The 25,895-nt window shown below is 48.4% G+C and overlaps 1 protein-coding gene across 2 annotated transcripts; it reads right to left on the bottom strand.

Annotated features, from left to right (window-relative positions):
• Positions 1-231: 231 nt before the first annotated feature.
• htr2aa (5-hydroxytryptamine (serotonin) receptor 2A, genome duplicate a) lies at positions 232-24,193 on the bottom strand. Of its 2 annotated transcripts, XM_076747619.1 has the most exons (4): positions 22,834-22,899; positions 22,562-22,788; positions 8,040-8,240; positions 232-1,605 (listed from the first exon to the last, which is right to left on the bottom strand). In XM_076747619.1, exons 2-4 carry the CDS (start codon positions 22,704-22,706, stop codon positions 743-745), a joined length of 1,209 nt encoding a protein of 402 aa, XP_076603734.1. In that variant the 5' UTR covers positions 22,707-22,788; positions 22,834-22,899; the 3' UTR covers positions 232-742. The 2 variants fall into 2 exon arrangements, with proteins under 2 accessions (XP_076603734.1, XP_076603733.1); XM_076747618.1 differs by having other exon boundaries at positions 22,562-24,193.
• Positions 24,194-25,895: the final 1,702 nt, after the last annotated feature.

Raw genomic sequence — 25,895 nt, 5'->3', positions numbered from 1 at the left:
AGTCTGGAGTCCCTCTGTGTCAGCCTCATCCTGGGTCTCCCTCCCCGACTCTAACATCTGATAAGGTGGCAGGAAATCCAGACTAATCCCTGCTGATCCACCCAAAGGTACGACGGGAGGTAGAGACCACCTGATGGATGCCAGGGAGCCGGCGAATGAAGGAGTAGCTGAGATCGCTGCTGCTGAGCATCCGTGAAGAATGAAAGAATGTGAAATATCTACAAATATTTTCACAAACAGGTAAATTCTGTCACTTTCTGTCCAGAAAGAGTGTTTCACATCATTTACGTGGGGCGTTTTATCTCATTTCACTGAGACTGGCAGACACCGAGGCCTCGATATCGTTAAAAAAGAGTGAGTGAACGTAACATGATATGTTTTCCATGTGCTGGCAGTGTGCAGAGCAGCGCTGAGGCTGCTTGAGATTTAATCTGTGGAACGAGTCTGAGTTTGGGGTGATGTGTTTTTTATTGTCACGACCAACTCACAGACGTGGTCCAGCAGATCCAGACCTGGATCAGAAGCTGAATGAACCCTTTAAAGCACTCAGAATCTACTGGAATGCACAGGTTCAGATTTTAGCTCAGTGTTTGTAAATCCTGACTGGGAGGCACTTCGTCTTTGGCACTTTGACTTCAGACCTCGAACCCTTCGCTCCGAGTTTGAAGCGAGCTCAGAAGTTGTGTAATCTGTGACTTGCACAGGATCGACCTTGAAGCAGCGTGTTATTTCAGCCTGATGCTCACACACAGCTCTCGTCTTTGTCTCCATGACTTTTGTCTGGCCTACACTTCTCTGTTTCCTGTCCAGGTAAAGAGAAGTCCTTCACTTTGCCACTAGAGTGCGCCTCTCCGTTTCTTAACTTCCCGATGTCGCCCAGGGGCAGCTGGGTGGAGCTGTAGGCCAGCGGCGGGATGGTGTTGACCAGTATGAGCTGGAGAGGCTTCTTCTCCGGCTGGTACTGGCAGCGAACGTAGCGCAGGAACGCCGCCCGGTATGTTTTATTGAACAGCGTGTAGACCAACGGATTTACTGCGGAGGACAAGTACCCCACCCAGACGAAAACGTTCAGCAGGCCTCCCATGAGTCCTGCGTCGCACACCGCCGGGTCGCACACCACCACCAGCACGTTGGTAATGAAAAATGGACACCACATGACCACAAACAGAAAAAACACCACCCCGAGGACCTTAGACGCCTTCTGCTCGTTGCTGATGGACTGCATGGTGCGGCGTCCGAACAGCGAGCCGGAGACGCTCCCACGAGCTCCGCCCAGGCCGCTGCCACTTCCTCTGCCGCCGGCCTCGCGGCTTATCGAACGCCTGAAGAGTTTCTCAGAGGACAGCGAGGTTTGCGGTAAGAAGCTCAAGGTGAAAGTCGTGCTCCATTTGGGCCGCGGGACCAGCTGGTCTAAGCAGAGGGTGGCTTCGTTCTGCAGGGCGCTGATGGTCAGGAAGTAGGTGACGACCATGATGGTGAGGGGCACGAAGAAGGCCACGAAGGAGCCGACCAGCACAAAGTTGTTATCTGTCAGCAGGCAGCTGCCATCTTTGAAGACCTTGGAGTGGTCTCTGAGTCCCAGCACAGGGATTGGCATGGAGATCCCTGCAGAGAGGACGGAGAGAAGACGAGAAGGACATTAGAAAGGCTCTGAGATAAGAAACAGCTAACACCTGATGAGACGTCAGAGAGTGAAGAAGGATGTCTACGAACACGATGACACATGAATAAGACTTGAATATTTGACCTCGTCAGCGAACGTGTCAGAGTCCCCTCAGGTAGATTTTCACCTGCAATGATGGTTGTTTAACAGCACCTCCACCTTTAGACTGTGTGAATAAAATGCAGCTTTTATCAGTGTTTGCTGGTCAGTCTGAACTGTCTCTGTGCTCACTTCAGCCTCAGTTACTGTATTTTTCTATGAATCCAGCATCGGTTTATTTACCTGCATCGGTTCACAGGTGAAAGTCTGCAGTGAGGAAGTTCGCTGCTGATAATTTAGTTTCCTCGGCCTAAATTCCTATTTTGTTGTTGCTTCTCTGCAGACACACGTTCTGATAAATCTAATAACAAATTGTCCAGAGGAAGTTTTGGATGAGCTGTTCGCAGCTCGAGCCACCTCGACATGGACTGGGTGGGAGCAGATAAACTGAGCAATCTTCCTCACGCCGTGTTCTCATTACCTGCTCGTGACAAACAGGAGGGAGGTGAGACGGAGATAGAGCAGAGGAGAGGAGGAGGAGGAGGAGGAGGAGGAGGAGGAGGAGGAGGTCGGAGACGGACTGCAGAAGCTGCTGCTGTGTGTCGGGAGGGATGGGTCAAAGATGGACAATTGTCTTTAAGTCTGAGGGATCAAGGAGCTGGAGCGATTCAGACTGAAGGTTTGAAACCATCTGAACGCTCAGCCAATCAAAATGCTGATGTGATGTCACATGACTTGGCTCCAAACAGTCAACAACAGACATGTGAGCACAAACATATCCCTGAATCACCCAGAAGCTTGTCTGAGTTCGGGCTGCCTGCAGACACTGCTCAGGGCTGAGAAAGCTGCTGCACCTTTGTTTTTCGTCCTTAATGTCCAAAGAGAAACTGAACATCCTCTTTCAGCAAATCCAGAGGAGGTCAAACGTCCGCTGAAAACACGTCAACCAGAGGAAAAATCTAAAATACCTCCAGGAAGAGCAGCCATCTTGGTTCAAGGGACTCGGCGCGACCGTCCACTTCAAGGTTTGTGTGACGGCACCGCGGCTTCCTGCCCACAGAAAAGGTAACAAACACGAGCGTTACACCTGTCGATTAGCAGAACGGTCGCTCAGGCGGCCACGGCAGCAGCGTTCACGTCTGCAGGTGAGTGACCATCACAGCACAGGTGTCAACAAGGTGTTTGCTGCTCTGCATGAAGCTCCAGCTGTCTCACCTCCAACGTGTCCCACAATTGTCTCTTTCGCTTTAGTGTCTTCTTTGGTTCTTAGTATGAAAGTATTTGATCATCTGAACTGTTCCAGTGAAAGTTCAGGACAGCGAGGCGCCGCAGGACGTTCACGTTTTTCACAATAAAAGACAAACATGGTTTTTTCTACATTTCTGTGTTGGCTGAAAACAAACAGAACAGAGTGTGTGTGTGTGTGTGTGTGTGTGTGTGTGTGTGTGTGTGTGTGTGTGTGTGTGTGCGTGCGTGTGTGTGTGTGCGTGTGTGTGTGCGTGCGCGCGCGTGTGTGCGTGTGCGTGTTTGGTGTAGAGGAACACTTTAGTGTGAACGTTTCAGTCTGTATTATGAAATGTAGAATGTTCTCACACACACACAGACACTCATCATGCTGGTGTGTGTGTGTGTGTGTGTGTGTGTGTGTGTATACTCCCCCTCTCCTCTGTGCAACAATGTGTAAATCCTGATGTTACATCCAATCAGATCAGAGCATGACCACGGCTCACTGCAGGAACATTAGCAGGCTCGACTTAACGCTGGCCACCACACTCCTCCTCCTCCTCCTCCTCCTCCTCCTCCTCCTCTGAGGAAAACCTAACATCTAAACTAGCCCTGAAACAATCCGGTTGGTTGAGAGAGCGTAGCGTGGCGCTGAGGGCGGGACCAGTTTCCTGCCATGCTGACATCACATCATGTAACTGTCGGTCCTGTCGGCTCTGTGGAGCTTCAGTTCATCTCAGTACACAGACCACGGCTTTCATCATGTACACCAACGTGTACTTATACTGCTTTAAAGGAGTACTCCACTGATTGTACTCTGCTACAAGTAAAAGTCCTGCATTCAAAATGTACTGAAAGTAAAAGTGAAGTGCGTAGATGAACATGCATCGAAAGTAAACGTCCTCATCATTGGGTCACTTCAGAATCATTGGAGTATTGTGATTGGTTGTTAGGTCAGTTTGATGTCGCTGCAGGTAAAGGTGGGGCTTACATGTCCGAGGCTCCACGTGGCCTCAGACGATGATGTCAGCACACAGATCAGCAGCACGTGACACAGATCTCCATGTTTTTAGACATTTAATGTGTTTCACTGCTGCAGGTTTGGACTGAACGTCAGTGTGAACACATTATTTTCAACACTCAGTCTGCTCTCATTGATCTTGGCGTCCTGAAGGCGACTCTGCAGCTGAAGGCCACACAGCTCCTGTGTTGTTTTACACATCTCTCTTCATTTCTTCATTAAATTAACGGAGGAGTGACGTGCGACCACTGAAACATGCAGAAGAAGCCTCTCGATGTGAGACTGAGTGAGTTAACATGCACACAGCGATGCAACAACAGCTAATCCCAATCATGGTTTCCTCTGCTGACTTCCTCTCAGATCACACGCTCGACTTCACGGAGGAGATGGCGGAGGAACGGCTCTCTGAATGCTAAACAGTCTGATGTTGCATCAGCAAAACAGGCCGTGATGTCTCGCAGTCATCTCTCGTGTCTCTGAAGGCCGAAGAAGACGTGCAGCTCGTTTCCCGACGAAGCTGAGAGAGGTGACGAACTACAAATCAGCAGTGTGAATTAAAGCGAGAGGCTCAAATAATCAAATGAGGAAAAGGATCAAAACACTTGAGCGTGAAGTTGCCTGAATCAAAACCAGTTCTGTTGTTTAGACCAGATCTGTGGTCCTCGCTGTTCGGTCGCAGCCTGACTCGCTGTGAGTGTTTGAAACCAAACTGAAAGGACAAATTTCAGCCACAGAAACAACTCTGAGCTGTTTATTTATACTCAGCAACTCAGCCAACAGGAAGTGAGAGCATCCAATGGGCTCCATGGCAGAGGGACCTCAGACTGTACCATGAGTAGAGTACAGAGGGGGTTTCACTGCTTCAGGGAACGAGAACCAAAGAACTCTGAACTGGTCAGACATTAGAAAAACGAAATGGACGTAGTCCTGTTGTTCTGGAGTTTCCTGTATGAAAGCCAAGGACAGAAGCTCCTCAAGAGGAGTTCACAGGTGGAGTTGAAGCCTTTGCAGGTGCAGGTGCTGGTCCACAGTAAGCACACAGAGGAAGACAATCCCTCATACTCATGTCTCGTTTTGCTGTTGGTTTGACCTCTTACCCAGCAGACAGTTAGATGTGTAACTGGCTGAAGAACATCACGGGCAGATGATCACGACCTTTTCTCCAGACGTCACCAGATCTGAGATAAATGACATAACTGCATTAATTTATCGAGAAGAGAACATAAACGATGAGCGAATCGCAGCTATCGTGCTTTGGATCTGGACTTGGAAGGAAGGCTAAATTATCTATCAGCAGCTCCGGCAGGACTCGGTCATTAGCGTCCACAGTGCGGAACGACAGAGCTAATGAAGTGGAGGCAACAGGAAGCAAACACAGAGCTGAGGCCTCGGAGGAGCTCAGAGAGGCTGAACGAGGCCGACAGCTCACTCCAGATGAATCAGTGCCTTTGTTTTTGGTCAATAAAGTTATTTGGTTTAATGAACAGAGCTCACGTTCCTCTTGGGTTTCGTCTCTCTCTGGTTCTTTTATACTTTTACAGGCCGGCCCCTCCCCCACCTCGTCCTCGTCCTACCTGCCCACCTCACCTGGTCCAATGTGAAGAGCTGCTTTTCAGCGTTTGAACACAGTGATTTCTTTGGCCTTGTTTCATTACAATGACCCATCAGTGGACTCGTGATAATCCCCCCTCTGGACTGTGACGTCAGTTGTTGATGTGGTCTGTGGACCCCCGGCTGTCAGAGGACGAAGAGTCTCTCTTCAATCGTCATGGTTTTGTTTGAAAGGAGACATTTCTGTTGGGACTCTTTGACACCTACAGATCTGTGATTAATGAGCTCCATGCTGACGTTCTGACGGCCCATTGATCCGATTCCCTACATCGTTTTTTCACCACCTGTGTTCTGTGAAGACCTGCCCCCACTCTGCCCCCGATTGGCTCCATCTTGGACATCTTCTAACCAGCCAACGACCCCTAACCAAGCGACAAACAAACCAATCAGAGGGACACTGGGCGGGTCACCTGGGGGTCCCAGAAGGTCCCAGAGAGAAGCTCAGGCTCATCCTTCATCTCATGTTTGTGTGGTGTTTTCTTCTCTTCACTGTGGTGAATTGAACCACGACGGGTTCATTACTGCCCCTTCAGGCACCCCCACTCGAACCTGAACCGCCTGCTCTGCTTCATCCCTCTGCTTATAGATAAATAAACCCTGTTAATTATTAGTCTTGTTGTCTGTACAGGACTCTCTGACACCCAACAGATCACACAGATACATCAGTGGGAAATAGAATAAAATGAGCCATTCGTAAAAATGAGACTTTAATAAATGAACATCTGACTTTTCTAAGAAATCAGAGAAGAAGAAGAATGACTGACAGCACTAACGTGATCATGGTTTCTGTCTTTCTTCCATTAGGAGAGTACTCAGCTGTGTTGAGGACGACGTTGTTCACGCTGAAGCTTTTGTTCTGCTCGTTTCAGGTTGGGATGTTTCATTAAAGGCCGTCAGGACTTTGACTTGTTGAAGAAAGGCTGAGGGTTGGTGAGGGTTAGGGTTATGGTGAGGCTCTGCTAGACTTCAGGTGTTCAAACTCTTTGACATTGTGTTCCCTGACAGAAGTTTCTTCTGCTCTCGTCTGAACACGTCCTCTTCATGTGGCAGACTCTCTTAAAACATTCTGGTGTTTCAGACAGTTTCTCCAGTTCACAGGTAAATGCTGATCGTGTCTAAACCACCTTTAATCCTCTAATCAATAAAACGTAGTGTTGTCCTCACAGCGTCAGACTTTCTTCCTGCTCCGTTCGGGCTCGGGCGGCTGATCGCTGATATTCAGACTGAACAGCTGTTTCTTTAGCGCTCCCTCATTCAGTGACTGGACTGACCTTCATGGTCCTGGTCCACGACCCGCTCAGCTGGTCTCACTCTGTTTCTTGTTGGATGAGAAGATTGATAACACTCTCACATCTGTACGGTAGATATGAAGCTGCAGCCAGGAGACGTTAGCTTAGCATAGCTTAGCGTGGTCTGCAGAGGCAAAGATCCACGGACCAAAAGATCAGTCAGGAAGACTCATTTGTACAAAAAACAAAGAGGAAAAACAACAAGTTACAGTCTTAAAGGGGATTAAGAGCCGGACTGCTAACAGTTAGCAGATGGGACATTAGTTTCCAGGAAGTCAGTGGGACGATCTTCATCCTGGAAGCTGTTGTCTCTGTCGTCCTCTTGTGCTTCTTTGTAGTCATCTTTTAGTCGTCCTGCTTTTGTCCTGCGGATTTGACATCTGTGTCTCTCTCCTGAACAAAGTCTTGCTTCAAAGCCAACTTCATTGTCTTTTTGGCCTGATGTCAGGACAGACAGAGAAACACAAGACAAGGACGTAAACCTGTTCAGTGTCTTCTCAAACGGCAGCGACGTGGAGCCGTGAGCTTCCCGCCACCTGACAGAAGTCAACCTTTCAGCTTTTCTCGCCTTGATTAGCTTAATGTGAAAACATGTCAGCTAATAACCAGAAAAACACACCAACAGGACGGAAAATGGAAAAGTTTCAGGATAATTCAGCTTCAATCAGACAGAAACTGATGTTTGTTTGTGCAGATTGAAAACTGAACGTTATCAGCTGGAACTAAAATCTGTCATTTTCATGCCGTTCTTATTTTCCTCCTCGTTTTCAGCTGGCGGCGGTAAATAACCGGCGTGCAGAGCGACTCCACTGCCTCCATCAGCGCGCAGGCCTCGTCTGCAGCCCATCATCATTTCCTCCTCCTCCTCTTCACTGACCTGAGCAGCTGGACACCAGGCGGGCAGAAGCCGATCATTAAGACCTGAGTGTTCCCTCACCTCCACCAAGATTACAAGGCATCAAGAGCGTCACACGAGAAAACTGCATCTCATGAGCAGCTGACTGATGACTGAGGAGCTGACTCCTCCTCCTCTCCTCCTCCTCCTCCTCCTCCTCCTTTGTCTCCTGTTTTTGGTTCATGTTGGATTATGAGACTGAGAATGAACATGATAAAGACTGATTAAAGTCAAATATCGAACACAAACAGAAGGATGTCTTCGTGCTGAAGACGTCCTTCCTGTCTTTTGTCTTACCTGCTGAAATCGTCCACACCGCCATGATCTTGATGCGGGCCTTGGTGTGGGAGTTGAAGCGGCTGTGGTGGATCGGGTTTCGTATGCCGATGTATCGGTCCAGAGAGATGGCGCAGAGGTGCATGATAGACGCCGTGGAGAACAGGACGTCCAGGTAGATCCAGATGGGACAAAGGTCAGAAGGCAGCGGCCAGCCGTAATCTGCAGGAGGGGACGGATGCAAAGGTTAGTACGGAGGTCCTGATCACATCTGCTGGATCAATACGTCTGTTCGTAAACCTTTACTGACATTTGTGGTTTGTGACATTTCCCACAGAACCCGAACGTCACAAAACGACGCTGACATTCAGATGAACACAGATCTGTCTGTCTGTCTTTCAGTGTGAAACCGGCCTGAACTGTGCACTCGTCCCTCTCAGCCATCCACCGTTTCAGGCGCAGGGTGAGGAGCTCATCTCTGAGTGCATGATGGGAAAATGATCACAGGAAGCATTCAAGTTACAGTGTGGCGTTCAGGGAGCCCAGTTTTTCAGGGCAGGAGGTGTTGTTCACTGAAATAATAATAATAATAATAACAACAATAAGGCCGTGTTACATTATGAACACAGAATAAAACACATTTAAGGAAGCCTGATAAACAAAGAAGACTGGAACAGCACTGGTTTTTGTTTTAGTGTAACTGGATCTGCAGTAAAAACCACTAACTGGACCTCAGTGATGGTTTTCATGGACTCGTTAGCCGCAGGTAGCCTCTAAAAAGCTAATTACACAGTGAGCACACAGCGATAAATGGAATGAGTCATACAGATGGAACATGGCCGACGGCTCCAAACCCACCTCGACCTGAGAACATGCTCCACACACACACACACACACACACACACACACACACACACACACACACACACACACACACACACACACACACACACAGCAGGGCACCTGCTCCTACGGTAGCCGTCTCTAAACATAGTTGTGTAATTTGGTCTTGAAATCATTCAGCTGCAGATGGAAATGACTTTTAATAACATTCTGAAGACTAGCGTGAATGGAGGCAGGTGTGTTTCATCGAGGTTTACTCGAGGCAGTTTAAAGGCACAGAGCAACAACAGTCAGGTAAGAAACATGGACCGAAAAAAATGTGCATTTCTTTATAAATCACATTTTATTTCTTTAAAAGAAGGACTCTAACATTTCCTGTTTTATTTTGTAGTAACTCTCCCTCATGCATTCCCATATGTACTTCCTGTCATTGTTCATTTTTCCACCAGTTTAATCATCACCTGTTCTCAATTATCCAATCAGAGCTCCTCTGTGTGTCCGCCTGCTTGCCTTTGTCTCCTGCAGACGAGCGCTCAGTCTCTGTTCTTCCTCTTGGTGTTTGGTTGCTATGTGTTTTTTCTCTGTGAATTCAGATCATCGATCAGCTGACGATCTTTTTGGATCTTGGCGTTGATCGAGTGTTGATTCAGAACACACCTGAGACGACCTGAGGATCACAGGTTGATGTTCAGTCTGCAGGTCGAATAAGAACAACAAGGCTCATGTTGTTTGTTCTGTTATTCTGAACGTTAATCGGTCGCTCTGATACAGTCTTGACACCTGATGGATGAAGAACAAGAAACCAGTTTAAATCTTTCTTTAATAATCATAATCAACATGTTTCCATCAGGTGTTTCTGCTCAGTCAGAATAAACGAGACAAACACAGCTGAGCAGACTTCAAACTGGAAGCTCAGCCTCTGAAGTCGGCCCAGGTGTCGCCGCCTCCTCACGATCCTCCTGAGGCTGAAGGAGAAAATAGGCGGGGAGCTGAAGGGATCAGGAGCAGACCGTCAGGGGCCCACGTTTGTTCAGGGACCCCCACCTGACCGTCCGTCATTCCTTCCACACGACAGGTGAAGGACCACCTTATCAAGGCTTTCATTATTTGGGAGGAGATGACTCATCTGTGCCGCTCGATGTCACCATGGTCACCGCCAGACTCTCAGCTGTCTCCTCCTCCCCCTCCCCCTCCTCCTCCCCCTCCTCCTCCTCCTCCTGCTCTCTGATTTCCTCTTTTTCATGTTCCTTCCTTTTCATTTCGTCCTCCTCTGCTGGTCATCATGCGCTCAAATCGCTTTGTCCTCCATCCCTTTTCACCTTGTTTTCCATTTATGAGTCTCACCTGTGGAGACACCTGCAGCTGAGGCATTCATCACAAACAGCCTTCATTCTTCTCTGCTCCTGCTCCTCTGCTTCCTCTCTGCTCGGCTGTTTGAACAAATGCTGCAAACACACACTGCAAATAAGTTCACAAGTGGAACTTCAGACCTCGTGCCGTCATGAAATGGACTGAACTGATATATTGTGACTGACCCCTCAAAGCAGCATTCATCCATTCATCCATTCACACAGTCACACACTGATGGCAGAGTGAGGATTCACCGTCTGGACCGCTTGTCTTCAGCCTCTTCAGGCTCTTCCTGTCAGCGGTGGAGATGCTGCAGCCCCAGCAGGCCCCTCCACTGAAATCTGTTTACATTTAGTGATGTGAAACCTGCATTAATCCAGGTTTGGGCCTATAAACTGGAGACTCGTGTTCAGTCGCTGTGTGGTTTCAGACCTCCAGCAGGGACGTTGCTTTGTGGCTGATCCTTTGTTCTCAGAGAAAAGAGATTTCCCCCTCAGGGACAGATAACGTATCACATAATAAACGGATACACTGATGGTGACGACCTGGAACCACAGTGACTTTTGCCCCACAAAGAGAAAAAGTGAAACCTACTGAAAAGGACCTGAGTGGACCCCTGGTGGACCTCTGGGTGGACCACAGGACCTGCTGAGATGTGACTTTCTGCTCCCACGCCTGCTGCTGCTCACAGAGCCGTCTGCTGTCACTCTGGTGTTCAGGTGTTGACACCTTGTTCCTCTCTGGAGCCCCGAGCCGATGTTTCGACATCCCGGCTTGTTCAGAGGAGTCAGACCACAGGAAGGCTGTGGCTGTGACACCACTCCTCTGTACCTGACACCAATTAAACTCAGTCAGTGCACCAGAGTTCAATCTGGGAGACGAATCTCTGAAAAGACACTCGAGTTTCTTCATGTTCAGGTGCTGCATCGCTGCTCAGAGCAGCTTTAAGCAGCTGGTGTTACAGTAATGAGGGTGTCAGGTGTGTCCTCAGGTGTGTCCTCAGGTGCTGTCAGTTTGCTGTTGCTTGTTTTGAACTCATTGTCTGCCTTCCAGTGAACTTCTCTGGAACCTTCCAGCTGTCACTCGTGACTCTTTCATAAACAGCCATGAAAAAACGCTGCACTCATGAATTTTTTAAACTTGTTCAACGTGTTTTACAAAAACGAGGGAGTTCACGTCTAAACCCACAGAGATCTATGAAAGAGTGAACGATTCACCATGAAACAAAATGAGAAGTGATGAGAAACCAGGAGATGATTCTAGAACGTTTCAGTTTAATTCTCCTCCTGCTGATGACAGGACGACTCCACGTGGAGGCAGAAGGAAGCTGAAGAGGAAGATTCAACAAAGATTAACTGGAGATTAAAAATCACGAGGATGACGAGAAGAATGGAGAAGAACAGATTTAGTGTGTGACACTAAAATGAACCTGTAAACCATGTTTTTACAGTACAGACGAGGAGAAGACCACCTCACAGTCTGACTGCTCGGACACGAGGCCACACCGTCATGTGACCGTGGACGTGACTGACGTGTTTCTGCCTCGATGTTCTGAAGACGGACGACTGAAAGTTCATCTTGGATCCGTCTCCTCGTCAGATTCCCGAGTTCATGACCAAAGTTAATACCTGATGTAAAGAAAACGTAGGAGGCAGGTGGGCTGAGGCGAGTGCAGGACCCCCTAAAACCAGGTTTTATCAAATCTGAGAGAGTTTTGAATGTGAGTGAGAGCTCAGTGAATCAGCCTTCAGAACATTAATAATTGATTGACTCAGCTGTTGAACACCTTTAGCTTCAGGTGCTTCTGTCCAGAAATTACCTGGAAAATATATTTTCCAAGCATTCCCTCGCAGAGAGCCTCAGCAGCCAGCAGAGCTGAGGACGGTGGAAGTGCTGGCAATTACTGCCTGTTCCATCCAAAGCGTGTTTGCAGTGATAAAATAAGTGGATTGTGTTTTCAAGAGCTCGTGAAGCGGCAGGACGGCAGCGCCGAGACGAGACGGCAGCCGAACAAAAGAGACGACAGAGAGCTGAACGTGAAGCGAGGAGAGCTCACATCGAGGCGGCTCGCAAACGTCCAAACGACAAATCATGATTACAGCCACCAGAGCGGAACAATGGAGATGATTAAACGAGCCCAGAGCGAGGGATGAGGACGTGGACGGGAAAGAGACGAAGGGGGAAGTCAAAGAAACGCAGCTCTGTGAGCAAACTGTTAAAGGATCAGTCTGATGTCTTTCTGCCGAGTTAGCCCAGTCGAAAGCATAACGATGCTCTGATGTCTGAGTTCCTTTTACTGATCAAGAAGAGCGAAGAAGAGCACAATTTCTTTCTTCTTCGTTCTCAAGAAAATCCCACAAAACACAAAAACACAGCTGACGTGCCGTCAGGAGCACGGCCAACCAGCAGGCGGTGGTATGACCGTTACAGCTGGATTCATAAAGTCAAGACCAGTTCTCAGTTCTCCATTTTGATCTGGAGTGTGAGGCTGCTCACTGTCTGAATTTAGCATGTTAGCATGCTAACATTTCCTAATTAGCAGTGAACTCAAAGTCCAGCTGAGGCTGAATGCCGTTAGCTCTGCAGGTATTTGCTCATAAATCAAAGTATAAAACATGAACATCTGAACCACATTTATCACAGTCGTCCAGCAGATGCTGAGACGTTTCAGTGTGGACCGAGGTGGTGGACCTCAGCGTCGTGATACCAGCATGCTGAAAAAAGGGTCCAGAGGTGGTGAGACGTCTGAAGGTTTTAGAAACAGGACACTGAAGGACATCGGCACCTCGCTGACAGGAGCTGCTTCACTGTTTGAACCCGTCAGCATTTCCAGATGAGCTTGTTGTTTACTGTGTTTTTGAAGTGACGGGTGTCGATGTCCTTTTGACTTCTGTGACCGAGCGTCTCCATCTGTCACACCGACTGTCTTCTGTCTGCGTGAAGCTGCCGCAAATCTGACTCTCAACAGCTTTGACAACCAGAGGCCAGGACTGGAACGATGCGATCTCCAGCATGTAGATTACAGGCAGTCGGAAAACGTCTTCATGTGGCTTCTCACATTTGTCAGGATGGGTTGAACGAGCTGTGATGTTACTGGAGCCAGAGGTGCTAATCCTCTTCAATCATGGCTTTAATCAGAAATCTGAACCACATCAACGAGGATCTTCTGTCCACACCACAGAAGACAGACAGCCATCCTGACAGACTGACAGGCTGAGGGTGACGTGCTAAAACATGCGTCCATACCGTCAGCGTCTCGCGGGTTTAATTAACCTCATGAGACGTGAAGTCATGTGGTTCCACTCTTCATTATTTTTCAGTGCAGTTCCACAGATCCAGCACAGACCCTGACGAGGTCTCAGGCCTGTTTGAGTCTCGGTGAACCTTCTGCCTGGTGTCTTCAGCGTGGTGAGGTTCGCTGCCTGTTCTCTGTGTTGATGCACAAATAAGAGCTCTGATGACTGTAATCAGGGCGCTGACAATAACAAAGATGTGGTGTCAATGCCATGATGAGCGCCGCGAGCTCCTGTGGTTAATGTTTTCCACCCACGCCGACCGCTCAATGTACACATCCAGCAGCACAACTGAAGCTGCCGTCCGTCCTCGGCGTCCACTTCAGAAAAGACTGAGAAGTTTGATGGAAATCTGGAAAACATACGTGGTGTCGTCTCAGTGAAGCGTTCGCTCACACTGACACGTTTACTGCTGCCGGACATGTTCTGTCTCAGTCTCAGAGGACGCGGCTCAGTGTCCTTTATCTGACATTTAAGTCTTTTCAAACCAGAGACTCTAAAATAATGTCACCAGAAACAATGCTTGTTTAGTGTGTGTGTGTGTGTGTGGGGGGGGGATTTAGTCATGAACGTCGCTCTTCTTGTCCTATCATTGAAACTGTCCTCACAAAGCACAGGTACAGGTGTTCTAATCAGCTGCTTTAGTGCTTTTGTCCTGATTCATTTCACTTCATTTTCACTTTAATGGACTGGAACCTTCAGATTTTCTGTCTGTAGGTTTTATTGATTCATATCAGTTTGCTCTCAGCTGGAAATGAAACGTTGACGTGTTCAGTACTTACTTCACCCTCTACTTCACCAATAATCGTTCCACCTGGATGTTCTGGAGTGGACGGGAGACAAAAAGACATAAATATTCCCCCTGAGCCTCGGCCCGTTTGTCACTTCTCTCGTTTGTTTCCTCACCTTTGTGTCTGGATGTGTGACGCTCTGACAGCATTGTCTGTTCCCTTCAGGACGTCTTGATAAAAGACATTAATCTGTCAAGTATCTGTCTCATCTAATGACATCTGTTTCCTCTTTGTTGGAGCAGAGACAAGGAAGACGAGACAATTTCAAAGTCTTTCAAGGCGAAGATGCCCCAGCAGGTATTCTTCACGCTGATCGTCCTCTTCCTCGGGAACATTGACGGAGCAGAAACACTGTGATGAAGCTCCTTCATCCCTTACTGCAGATACTGAGGGACGAGACACTCTGACCTCTGACCTCTGAACGACAGGTTGAGCACTCACCACCATCCCAGCTGTTCACACCAACTCAGACTGACTTCACTTAACCCTAAATGTGTGGACACGCCTTCCTCACTGGATCAGCTGGCGATACTGGAGGGAGGGGACAACAGGTCCCTGCTGAAGTATTTGTCATGCATCATCGTCACTTCAGAAGACGAGCGCTCGCTGTTAAATCACATTCTGCAGCAACAACGACAGAAAGACAAAGTGCTGAACTTTAGGAGCTAAAACCGTCAAATACATGTCGTGAAGCGGACGTTTAAAGTAGCTGGAAATACTGAAGTACACTTATTTTACACTACGTTTACACTACACTACACTACTATTCTTTTTCTTTCCTCTGAGAGTAAAAGCTGTAAAAAGCCTCATTTCACTTCCTGCTGAGCAGAAACAGCAGACAGACTCAGACCAGCTGGTGGACATTTAGCATGTAGCAGCTAAAGAGCTGGAGGAGACCAAAACCAGAGGTCAAAGAAAGAGGAGACTGGACTGATGTCCATCAGAAACAGTCTTGACATCGATCACCATGTTGATCTACAGCTGCTGGATGTGGAAAAACAGATTTGTATGCTAACACGTTAGCATTAGCTGCTGCTGCTGATGTGGTCTGTTGGCTTTTTTCTGCCCCTTCGTGAACAAACATTAACTAATGCAGCTTGTTAAGACTCGTTAAGACACGTTGGCGTCAGAATCAGAATCCAGCGTTTGTGCACACACAAAGAGTTTGACTGGTTTAAATGGACCGCGAAGACGGACAACTCAACGAGGACAGAAGACAGCAAAGGACTGAACAGCTTACGAAGAACACGCAGCACTGAGCCAGTCTAATCCTGCTGTTTGATGAAGACGATGGGCTGATGAAGACCAAACGTGTCCCCTTCCTCGTTCTCTCTTTGTTCTCTTTTCTTGAAGAATCTATTTCCAGCCTGCAGCATGACAGGCTTCAGTATCGCCCATGGTAACGCCATTCACTTCATAACCTTCATCTCTGTGGATACCAGCCCTCCATTATGTGACAAACGGCACTCCATGAGTCACACGGCTGCACTGACCATGTGACACATGCTCGCCGCCTCCCGGGAGATGGATACACCTGCATTTCTAATAAATTCATGTGGGTGCATGCGTGTATGTGTGGCCATGTATTCCTCCAGTCAGTCCTCTGAAGGCAGGCGATGCTGCAGGTAAATGTTACCTGTAACTCACATTACGACAGTCAGCTTCACTCACAGCATCTGAGTGTTTTCATTGGACATCTTCATTCATTGATTAATTAGAAACAGATGTTCATTCTAATCTTGATTCTGGTTCATTTTTGTCTCGTGTGACTGTGTCTCTTTTATTCTTTCGTTTTTTCTCGTCTGTTCTCAGTGAAATTGCACTTATAGCTAATTGAGCGTCTCTGTTGTGTTCCTGTGCTGTAAAAACAGACATGTCTGCTGTCTGTCTTTGCTGTCAGTGAGTTCACTGTCCTGCAGAGCAGAAGGTCAGTAAAGCAGCGGGACGCGTCCTCGTCCAGCTTCCTGTGAGCTTGGCCGTCATGACTGTCTTTGCTGCAGATCGGTTCAGAAAAGGTTTCAATAGAGGTTTAATTAGCAGAGCCAGAATGTGTTTTGCACATGAAAAGGTTCAGTGGTGAACACACACGAGATGAGACAGAACACAAACACAAACACATGAAAACAAAGGAGACAAATAACGCGATAAATAATTCACTGATCATCCTGTTTGATCCGACACAAACCCAATGAGCGGACTTCAACAGGAAACAGAATAACTGAAGCTCTGCTGCACAGCGAGCTGTCGAGTCCATCCAGGTCCAGCTCACAGTCACATCCTGCTCATGAATGAATGAAGCGCGGCGGTGCGACAGTGAAATCCGTCCCCGCGTCCCGAACAACTGTGGCTGACGAGCTAACCGCTAACACACAAGTTTCATGCTAACAGCGTCAGTTTGTCTCTGAGCTTCTTCCTCTTTACTGACAGCATTAGCTGTCAGCGGGCAGGACAGTAGGTTCACAGTGTTTGAGCAGCTGGATTAGCATCATGGCCTCTGTCTCCTCTCTGAAGCAGCAGTTGAGGAGCTTCAGTGAATCTGGATGCTAGTAAAAGCTAAGATAGCTTCCTCCTTTTTGAGCTCTCCATCCAATCAGAGCTCAGGTTTATGGAGTGTGTTCTTACAGGTGACTGCTCAGGTGAGCTGAGCAGAGCACACAGTGAACAACATGCTGCAGATCCAGAATCAGCCTCGATCAGCGGTCCATCGTCTCAAACACGTCTCCTCTAATCCTTCATGCAGACTCATGACAGGAAGTCTGTCAGATTGAAATATGGAAATATGAGATTGCAATAATAAATCGAGTCCCGGCGATGTTTTCAGACAAACTGATGGAAACAACAGATGAGAGTAAAAGCATCACAGCAGCAGAAAACATTTCACAACACACGATGCTGCTGATCGTTCGACCCCGAGCGCCGACGGCAAAACATGTTGATTTCAATTCATTTGTGTGTTTGTTTGCTTCTGCTATAGTTCGTTTGTTAAAACATTGATTTTTTTCGGTGAGACAAAAGCACAACAGACGTGGACAGACAATCAGGACGGCGTCGTCATTGGACAATAAGAACCGTTTGCTCAGAGCGAGTCACCGGCTTCTTCTTGAGCTCTTTGTTTCCTCTTTAGAGGCTGGAATCGACGAGCAGCAGCATGAAGGCGTGAAAGAAGCTCTGAACACACTAACGAGGTTGTGCACTGATTAACTCATTAATGAGAAACATAATGAACGAGTTAATCACCGATCATAAAATTCAACGTGGGTTCATTTCTGCACAAAGAGAAGGATGAAGATGAGGAAGAGGATTAGGTGCAGAGGTCGCCGCTGACAGTCGACAAACGACAAATCAAAGCGCAGGAACGAGCAGCAGAGACGAATGTCCCCTGCAGGCCTCACCAGCACACCCAGTCCAACCCGTCTCTGCTCAGAGCTCAAACACATCATCGGGTCAGAGGAAGCGGCTGACGGCGTCTCCAGTGGTAGAAAAGCGTGTTTCCTCCCGAGGCTGTGAACCAAACGTGCTCAATCCAAATTACAGCGTGCCACGGCAGCGCGTCATCATGAGCCCTAATTATCCAACGTTAATTATATGCTGGTCTCAAGACTGTGGAAAAGTTCTCCTGAGTGAACGTCTACAACGAGACAGTCTGCGATTCTACGTTAGCTCACGAGAGCTGTCAGAGTAACGGCCCGTTCAGCCGTTCCGAATCATGAAAGTGTGAAAGGTTGCTCTGTTTCATTGCCGGTCACATGACTCTGCCGTGGTCACAGGTGATGGGAACAGTGGGCAGGGCGTTTTGGACGGTGGTGATGTGCCTCCATTTTCTTCAGCTGACAGATGCTGTGACTCACTCAGGATCTGACAGGTTTCTTTGTTTTGTCATGTTTCTGTGTCACTGTGTCCTTAAAAACCTCCTCCTGATCCAGGTGGGCCACTCTGTCCCTGATAATCAATGCACTGATCAGGATCAGTACGATGTTACGCTCCCAGCAGTCAGGTGATCTCTGATTCGGAGCTCCAGATGACACATTTAGACTCTGATGAGATTACTTGTGTTGTGCTGAAGCCGAGGAGTCGCGGCTTTGAGTCCAGAGCCGAAACAGTCTAATCTTTAAGTAAATCTCATGCTGCACAGCTGCCGTCCACACAGAGGACAAGACCCCGAGGCTTTGTTTGTTTGTCCCCGTCTGAGACGAAAGCTCACAACAAGACAGAAAAGAGGGCAGGAGTGTCGGAGACATGGAGGACTGAAAGTCTACAGAGAGAAAAGAGGAAGGACATTAGCCGAAAAGCTCGGAGAGAACGAGAAAATGAGCATTTCATCCCAAAACGGAGGGAGATCAATAAGAAATGAAGCCGTTTGTGTGCCTCCGCAGACTGAGCAGGAACAGAGATCAGAGCTGGCAGACCGGGGACTCGGCAAGCGTCCACCGAACCAGACTGGAATACTGTGTTCCCAGAGGTCCTCTGTGTCTCACTGTTGCTGTAGTGACCAAAGGCCTGAAGGCTGAGGGAGGCTCCACCTCGAGACAATGATCACCGAGCGACCGCTTCACAAAGAGTCCAGAGTGCAGACACAGCAAACAGCAGAGCTCCTCATGCTAATCGGCAGCTCGGCTTCCGTCTGGAGGAAGTTTGAGAGTGTGAAGAGGTTTGGAAGAAACACATGCGTACGTCCCACCGTCTTACAGTAAACTGCCTCAGCTGCTTGCGTCCTCCCACTGATGTCCATCAACACAGACGGCCTGGACAGCGAGCAGAAGCTGCAGCTGATCTTTGCTTCTCAGCTTCAGCAGAGAATCTGAAGCCACAGACACTGAACAGGCATCTAGTTCAGAACATGTTAATCCTTTTCGAGGTTAAGACCAATGCATCTGTAGGACTGCTGGAGACATCCAAAGACTGGACATCATCTGACGACAGCTGGACCAAAGTGGAGGACGGACCGACTGACAGACCTACAGACGGACGTCTGTGGATCGATGCAGCTGCACCATCGAGCGCTCACATCCTTTGCTTACGGTGGCTGACGAGGACCAACGAGCGGCAGCAGCCCAAAACATTTCCATCAGGAGAAACGGAGGAAATTCAGAAACACAGACGAAGATCCAAAACAATGTACAATGTAAACCACACATTTGGCTGCTCATCAAACTGCTGCCATGAGAAAATAATAAATTAAATTAGATTGAAAACAGCTGACTGACTGCAGCTGAATGTCTGTCACATGACGGCGAATCTGAAAACCTTTCTGAACTTTTACTGCTGACGAACAACACAGTGAAGCAGTACTCAGCCTCTGAAGTGAAGTACTGCCTCAGCCTACGACCAGGAAAGACTCTGATGTGTGTTTGAGGTGGAGGTATTTCAGGTGGAGCTCCTCTCTGCTCCTCTTCATCAATCACAGGTGTGAAATCCTGCTGAAGGGAGACTCAGCGAGGAGTCTCTGGACGATTGTCCGACGGGACAGAAGTGCATCAGTCTGTCAGCTTTCTGCTGACGGCTCGTCTCCAGAGACAGAGACAAGCCAGCAAGCGTATTTTCACGTAGGACAGACAGGGAACAAGCTCTGTCCACACAGCCACAGCGCTGGGTTAATCCCACATTTCCCAAGACACTTGAAATGTTTGTTTTAGCCAAACGGATTTATAGGGTACAACTGGATCTGTAAATCAGCAGTGGGCCACCAGCCAAGCTGGCCTTGTCCAAACACAGCGTTTGGCTGTTAGCTGGTGAGTTGGAGGAGCTCGGTGAGCCCCCTCACGGCAGACACATGGCTAACCTCTCGGCTGGGTAAAATGAGAGAGAGCCAGTAGAGACTCAGCCCGACACAGAGATGTTTACAAGCCTCTGAGACGACTGAAGGTCCCTCATGTTTGACAGGGGAAACACAGCACCAGCTAAACGCTATCAGTGACAACGTGCTAACAGGGCTGCTATAGTGTTTACCGCAGTCACTAGCTTAGCATGCTAGCATTAGCTACTTAGCACTAAAAACAAAGTCCAGCTGAGGCTGAGTGTCATCGGTTCTGCAGGTCATAAACCTGAAGAAGTGTTGGACACGTTAGCATGTTGACCTGATGGTGGCGCTATGATGAAACATCGGAGGATCAATGAAGTTACTGGAGTTCATCCTGAGGCGACCATGAACGTCTGAACCATTGACATATTTTAGTGGATACGTCAAGCATTTTGACCTGCTGATGGTCGTCATTCTGATTCATCACACACACACACACGTTCGACCTTATTGATCTTATCCTTACTGCCCCTGAACTGATCACCTGTGATCTCCTCAGATTATTTCCTGCGTGAACGAGCTGGCCATGACACCTTCACCTGTGAGCTCATTAATAACGTTCCCAGCCTCACCTCTTCGCTCCACCTCTGGTCCTGTGTTTGACATCAATAATAACCTCTGCAGCCTCCTCCGGAGCACCGCCTCCTGCCTCCTCCGCAGGAAGGAGGCCTCTCCCGCTGAAACGATGCTGCCTTTGCTCCCTGATATGAAACTCTGCGGCCGTGTAGCAACAGGAGAATATAATTGCAGCGTGTGTTTATGTTTGCCGTCGCCGTGGTTAATGACTTCTTTTGTCTTCTCATTAACGAGCGGGAAGGCGAGTAACGAGCAGCGAGCTCGTTCTTTGGAAGCGTTCCTCCTTCTGACTCATTTACGGAGCTCGTTCTCATGCAAATGAATTTGGCTTAAAGCTCCTTATGAGAGCAGCGACTCGTGACATTTACAGAGAGGCTCAGAGAGGCAGGAGAGCCAATCAGCTGCGTGCGTGTGTGTGTGTGCGTGCGTGCGTGTGTGTGTGTGTGTGTGTGTGTGCGTGTGTGTGTGTGTGTGCTGGACAGTGACAGACAGATAAACAACAGGAAATTTTCAGCTTCCTGAAGAGAATCACTGATGAGCAGGAGGGAGGTTCCAAAGGCTCTAAAGGTTCCAAAGGTTCTAAAAGCTCTAAAGGTTCTGAAGGTTCTAAAGGCTCTAAAGGTTCTAAAGGCCCTAAAGGTTCTAAAGGCTCTAAAGGTTCTCAAGGTTCCAAAGGCTCTAAAGGTTCTAAAGGCCCTAAAGGTTCCAAAGGTTCTAAAGGTTCTAAAGGCCCTAAAGGTTCCAAAGGTTCTAAAGGTTTCAAAGGTTCTAAAGGCTCTAAAGGTTCTCAAGGTTCTAAAGGCTCTAAAGGTTCTAAAGGCCCTAAAGGTTCCAAAGGTTCTAAAGGTTCTAAAGGCTCTAAAGGTTCTCAAGGTTCCAAAGGTTCTTGAGGTTCTCAAGGTTCTCAAGGTTCTCAAGGTTCCAAAGGCTCTAAAGGTTCCAAAGGTTCCAAAGGCTCTAAAGGTTCCAAAGGTTCTAAAGGCTCTGAAGGTTCTCAAGGTTCTCGAGGTTCTCAAGGTTCCAAAGGCTCTAAAGGTTCTCAAGGTTCCAAAGGTTCTAAGGGCTCTAAAGGTTCCAAAGGTTCTAAAGGTACTAAAGGCTCTCTCTGCCTTTCTCTCTCTCTCTGTCTGTCTGTCTGTCTCTCTGTCTGTCTCTCTGTTTGTCTGTCTCTTTCTGTCTCTCTGTCAGTCTCTCTCTCTGTCTCTCTGTTTGTCTCTGTCAGTCTGTCTCTCTCTGTCTCTGTCTCTGTTTGTCTGTCTCTTTCTGTCTCTCTGTTGGATGATTGTGAATTGATGTGAAATCTTTCACTTCAGTAAAAATACAAAAGTATTTGCGTCAAAATACACTTAAAGAATCAAAAAAATATATAATACTGTATATTTTCGGATTAGAGGTCCAGATGCATTAACACGTTCACCACCTTTTACATCTAATATAATCTTAACCTTTATCATATTATTATTTATTTATTTACTTGTTTATATTTTATCATTCTGTCATTAATCTGAATCTGCAATGAAACCAAAGTCATCAGATGTTGTGGAGTTAAAAGTAAGATATTTGTATTTTAAAAGTACAAAGTACCTCCAAACTGTACTTGCGTACAGCACAGAGTAAATGTACTTGGTTAATTTGCTCCACAGGTTTTAAGGCTGTGTTCTTGTGGGACTTTGTCCCGTCATTCCTCCCTACAGACTCACTGGACACCTCCAGCACCTCCGCCCTCCATCCGTCTCCACCCGCAGTGTCATGCATGAACTCTGACTCCACCACGTGATGGAAACATGATGAACCTGCCGCAAGTGCATCCTGATCCAACTGAATATGAACCGCTCGCACAGAGAAACTGAGCGTCTGCTGGACTCAACACGCCAAATGTCACTCAGTGCTTACCGTACAGAATGGTCACCATGGAAACCGGCATGACCAAGATGCCTAGCAGCATGTCGGCGACGGCCAGTGACATCAGGAAGTAGTTTGTGGCGTTCTGCAGCTTCTTCTCCAGGGAGACCGCCAGGATCACCAGGATGTTGCCCATGACGGTGACGGCGATGACGACTAAAATCAGGAGCGCCGCCCAGTTCTTCTCCACCGCCGCCTCCTGGGGAGGACACGGAGACCTGCCGCCCTCCTCCCTGTAGACTCCTCCAGCGTTACGATGAGACCAGTTCCCTAACAGTGCGTCCACACCGTTACGGACCGCGTCGGTTCCGTGACACCCCGAGATCGTCACGTTGATTTGAAGGGCGCTGTCCTCAAATCCACCTGGAGGCCAGGTGTTGGACTCCAGAGAGGCGACGGCTCTAGCAGTGTTAGAGATCCACTGTGACACGTTGCCACCGCGAAGGTTCATGGCGTCAGCTCGGCGCCGCCGTCACAACCGCAGACAGACACCTCAGGACTGCCGCCTGGAAAAAGGTCCGGAGCAGAGTGAGAAAGAGGGAAGTCTCGTCATCGTGTGCTCGTTTTCCACGTCCAGTCCTCAGGCGGAGGGATGAGGCGCAGCTCAACACGTGCCGTCAGTTCTCTGCTCCATCGCGTCGGGGGAAACTCCAGAGCTGTGAATCGTGTCAAAGGATCAACAGACGATGATCCTCCTCACATCAGATAACAGCCTGCTGAACTCAGCACAGCAGAGCGAGCAGCTGATGGACACAAATGATGTCGCTGGTTGATTCTGTCCGTCTGTCACACCGTGCTGGAAAAACAAACAAGAAGTGCTTCAGCTCACATGCCTCCAGTCTTTCTCCTCATCACCTCCATGGAGGTGCAGCCTTCTCCTCCTTGAAGTCTGCACATGTCACAGCTGCACTCATGATAAAAACATCAGGTCCGTCTGAAGGCGAGGATGGGACGGATCAGAAGTTTGACCTTTCGTCTTTCATGTCCTCTCGGGTGACTTTGATCACTCTGGTGCAGATGTCCTGATGCTAGCTGAGGTGTCCTGTGCGGAGGTGCTTTACCTGGAGCCACACACCTGCGCGGCTCTACAGATGCTTTACAGATCCTCAGGTGTCCTTGCCGTGTCACCTGTGCGAGTGCAGCCAACAGGGATCGATGAAGAGCATGATCACATCTGACGTGTGTCACCTGAACACACCTCACCAACTTTCTGCTTCGCACACACTTGATACGAAGCTCCTCCGTCTCCGTCTGTGAGCCTCCTCTCCAGAAACACCGTCAGCCCTCCACAGATGTCCAGTGTTCCTTCAGTCCCCCCCCCGCCACTTACATAAGCCCCCCATGGAAAATGTCAGTCAGCCTCCAATCCAGCACAGACCTGGTTCAGTGTTCCTTCAGCTCAGATCTCCAGTCTTTAAAGCTCAGTCTTTCCCTCTTTGGATATTTCTGTGTAATTTCTGCCACTTTCCTTGGACAGAGGACAAAGCAGAAGGGGACGTGTCCCCCCAGTCAGCCGTCAGCAGACAGAGGCTTCATGTGGATTTCAGGTTTCCAGAGTGTCAGTAAGTCTTCGTCCTCAGTGATGAAGAGTGATTGTGTGCCTTCGCTGTGCTCGCGCTGCCTCTCACACTCAGCCTCTCGCTCTGCGGCTCGCTCTCTCTCTCTCTACCCAGGGTCTCTCGCCCTCGTACCGTATTGGCTCTCTCTCTATTTAAAGCGTCTCTCCCCCTCTCTCCCATTCATCGCCTCCCTTTCTCTCCTTTGCAGACTCTGTAAATCCTGTTCTCTCTGGATTTTCTCTCTCTTTAAGTCTCCGTGACCAACTTTCATCCAAACGGAGCTCAAAATGTAACTGAATTTAAGAGAAGTCAGCAAAAGAAAACATGAATGTTTGTTTCATCCACTGCTTCAATCTGATTGGCTGATGGAGACAAACAGCAGGTGGAGCTGCCGTTTAACCACCACAGAAGAAGAGACACAGCAGGTCGTTCGGAGAGCTCCGGTCAAAGGTCGAACGATGAAAGCACGATGGAGATCAGACGTTTCTGTGAGGAAGGCTACAGACGCCTCATCATCGCTCCACATGTGATGTTTAGTCACATGATTCATGATGTCATCGTCTATTCACTCAGTCTGTTCACAAACAGCTTTTACACCTCAGACGAACGTTCGTGTTTTCATGATATTTCATGTTTATTTTCACAGTTTTTCTGTTCGCCGTGAAAGAAGACGAGCCGGTGGACAATTAGCATTTAGCATTTAGCATTTAGCAGCTGGAGAGCAGATGTTTCCCTGAGGAGGTGGAGGAGACCAAACACAGAGCTTTGATATGACACTCACGTGCCAGAACAAACATCACTTTCATGTGCTTCATTTCCCAGTGCTCATCACTGCCCCCTGTGGCGGCCTCAGGTCTACAGTCCTCTACGAGTCTGTCCACTCGTTGGGATTCAAGGTAACTGGACTTTAACTAAACGCTGTGAGTTTGACGTGCTGGAGGAACTTGTTGCAGGTGGTCTTCCTCTTTGTTTATGGTTTCTTTTGACTGCAGATATTTCCCAGGACTGATCGGATCCTCAAACTCCTCAAACGTGGTGGCTGATGTTGGGACTCGGTGTTGATTTGTTCTTAAAAGTCCTTCAGAGCTGTATCTGACGGGCCGATGCTCTCGTCTTGCTGTCATGCAAAGTTTTTTTTTCACAGGATGGTGAAGTCATTACCCTCCCTGCTCTGCCTCTGATAGGCTAACACTCGTGCCTTCGTTGGTGGGGTTGGTTAGTGAGAGCGGTTAGGATCAGGGTAAGAATATCAGGCTAAGCCAATCAGAGGCAGAGGAGGGAGGGTCCTGCCTCCTGCTGGGTGCTGTAGAACATCGTTAGCTTCGTGTTCGTTAGTTGCAAACAGGAGCACATTTTTAATGAACGCTCTGTTTTAGCTCCGTCCATGTTCGACTCTGAGAGCCTCAGTTTGAGCTGCGTGCGTTCAAGTGACAGAGCTCAGCATCTGTGTTTGTGAAACCTGAACCCCAGTGATCTTTGAACGGCCCAGACGGTGTTTGACCTCCTGCTGTTCTGTGGAAGCCCCAGGAAATAAACAGCACCACATATTGTTGACTGACGTCTGACAGCGCGGTCAGAAATTAGCTTCAAATAGGAGATGGGGCCGTTTTTTTTCTTCGTTGTCTCCTGGGGCCTCAGTGGAAACATACGCCTGTAATGAATTCATGTATTATTCATTTAAAGGGCCTCTGGCACCAGGCGGTCTGAAAGCGATGATCTCTGTCAGTAACAGTCGAGGAAATGGAGAAAACTCATCACGGTTACTG

The sequence above is a fragment of the Chaetodon auriga genome, chromosome 13, assembly GCF_051107435.1.
Source record: "Chaetodon auriga isolate fChaAug3 chromosome 13, fChaAug3.hap1, whole genome shotgun sequence".
Classification (NCBI taxonomy): domain Eukaryota; kingdom Metazoa; phylum Chordata; class Actinopteri; order Chaetodontiformes; family Chaetodontidae; genus Chaetodon; species Chaetodon auriga.
Note: the sequence above shows the minus strand (reverse complement) of the source record. Positions and strands in the feature narration are given on the sequence as shown.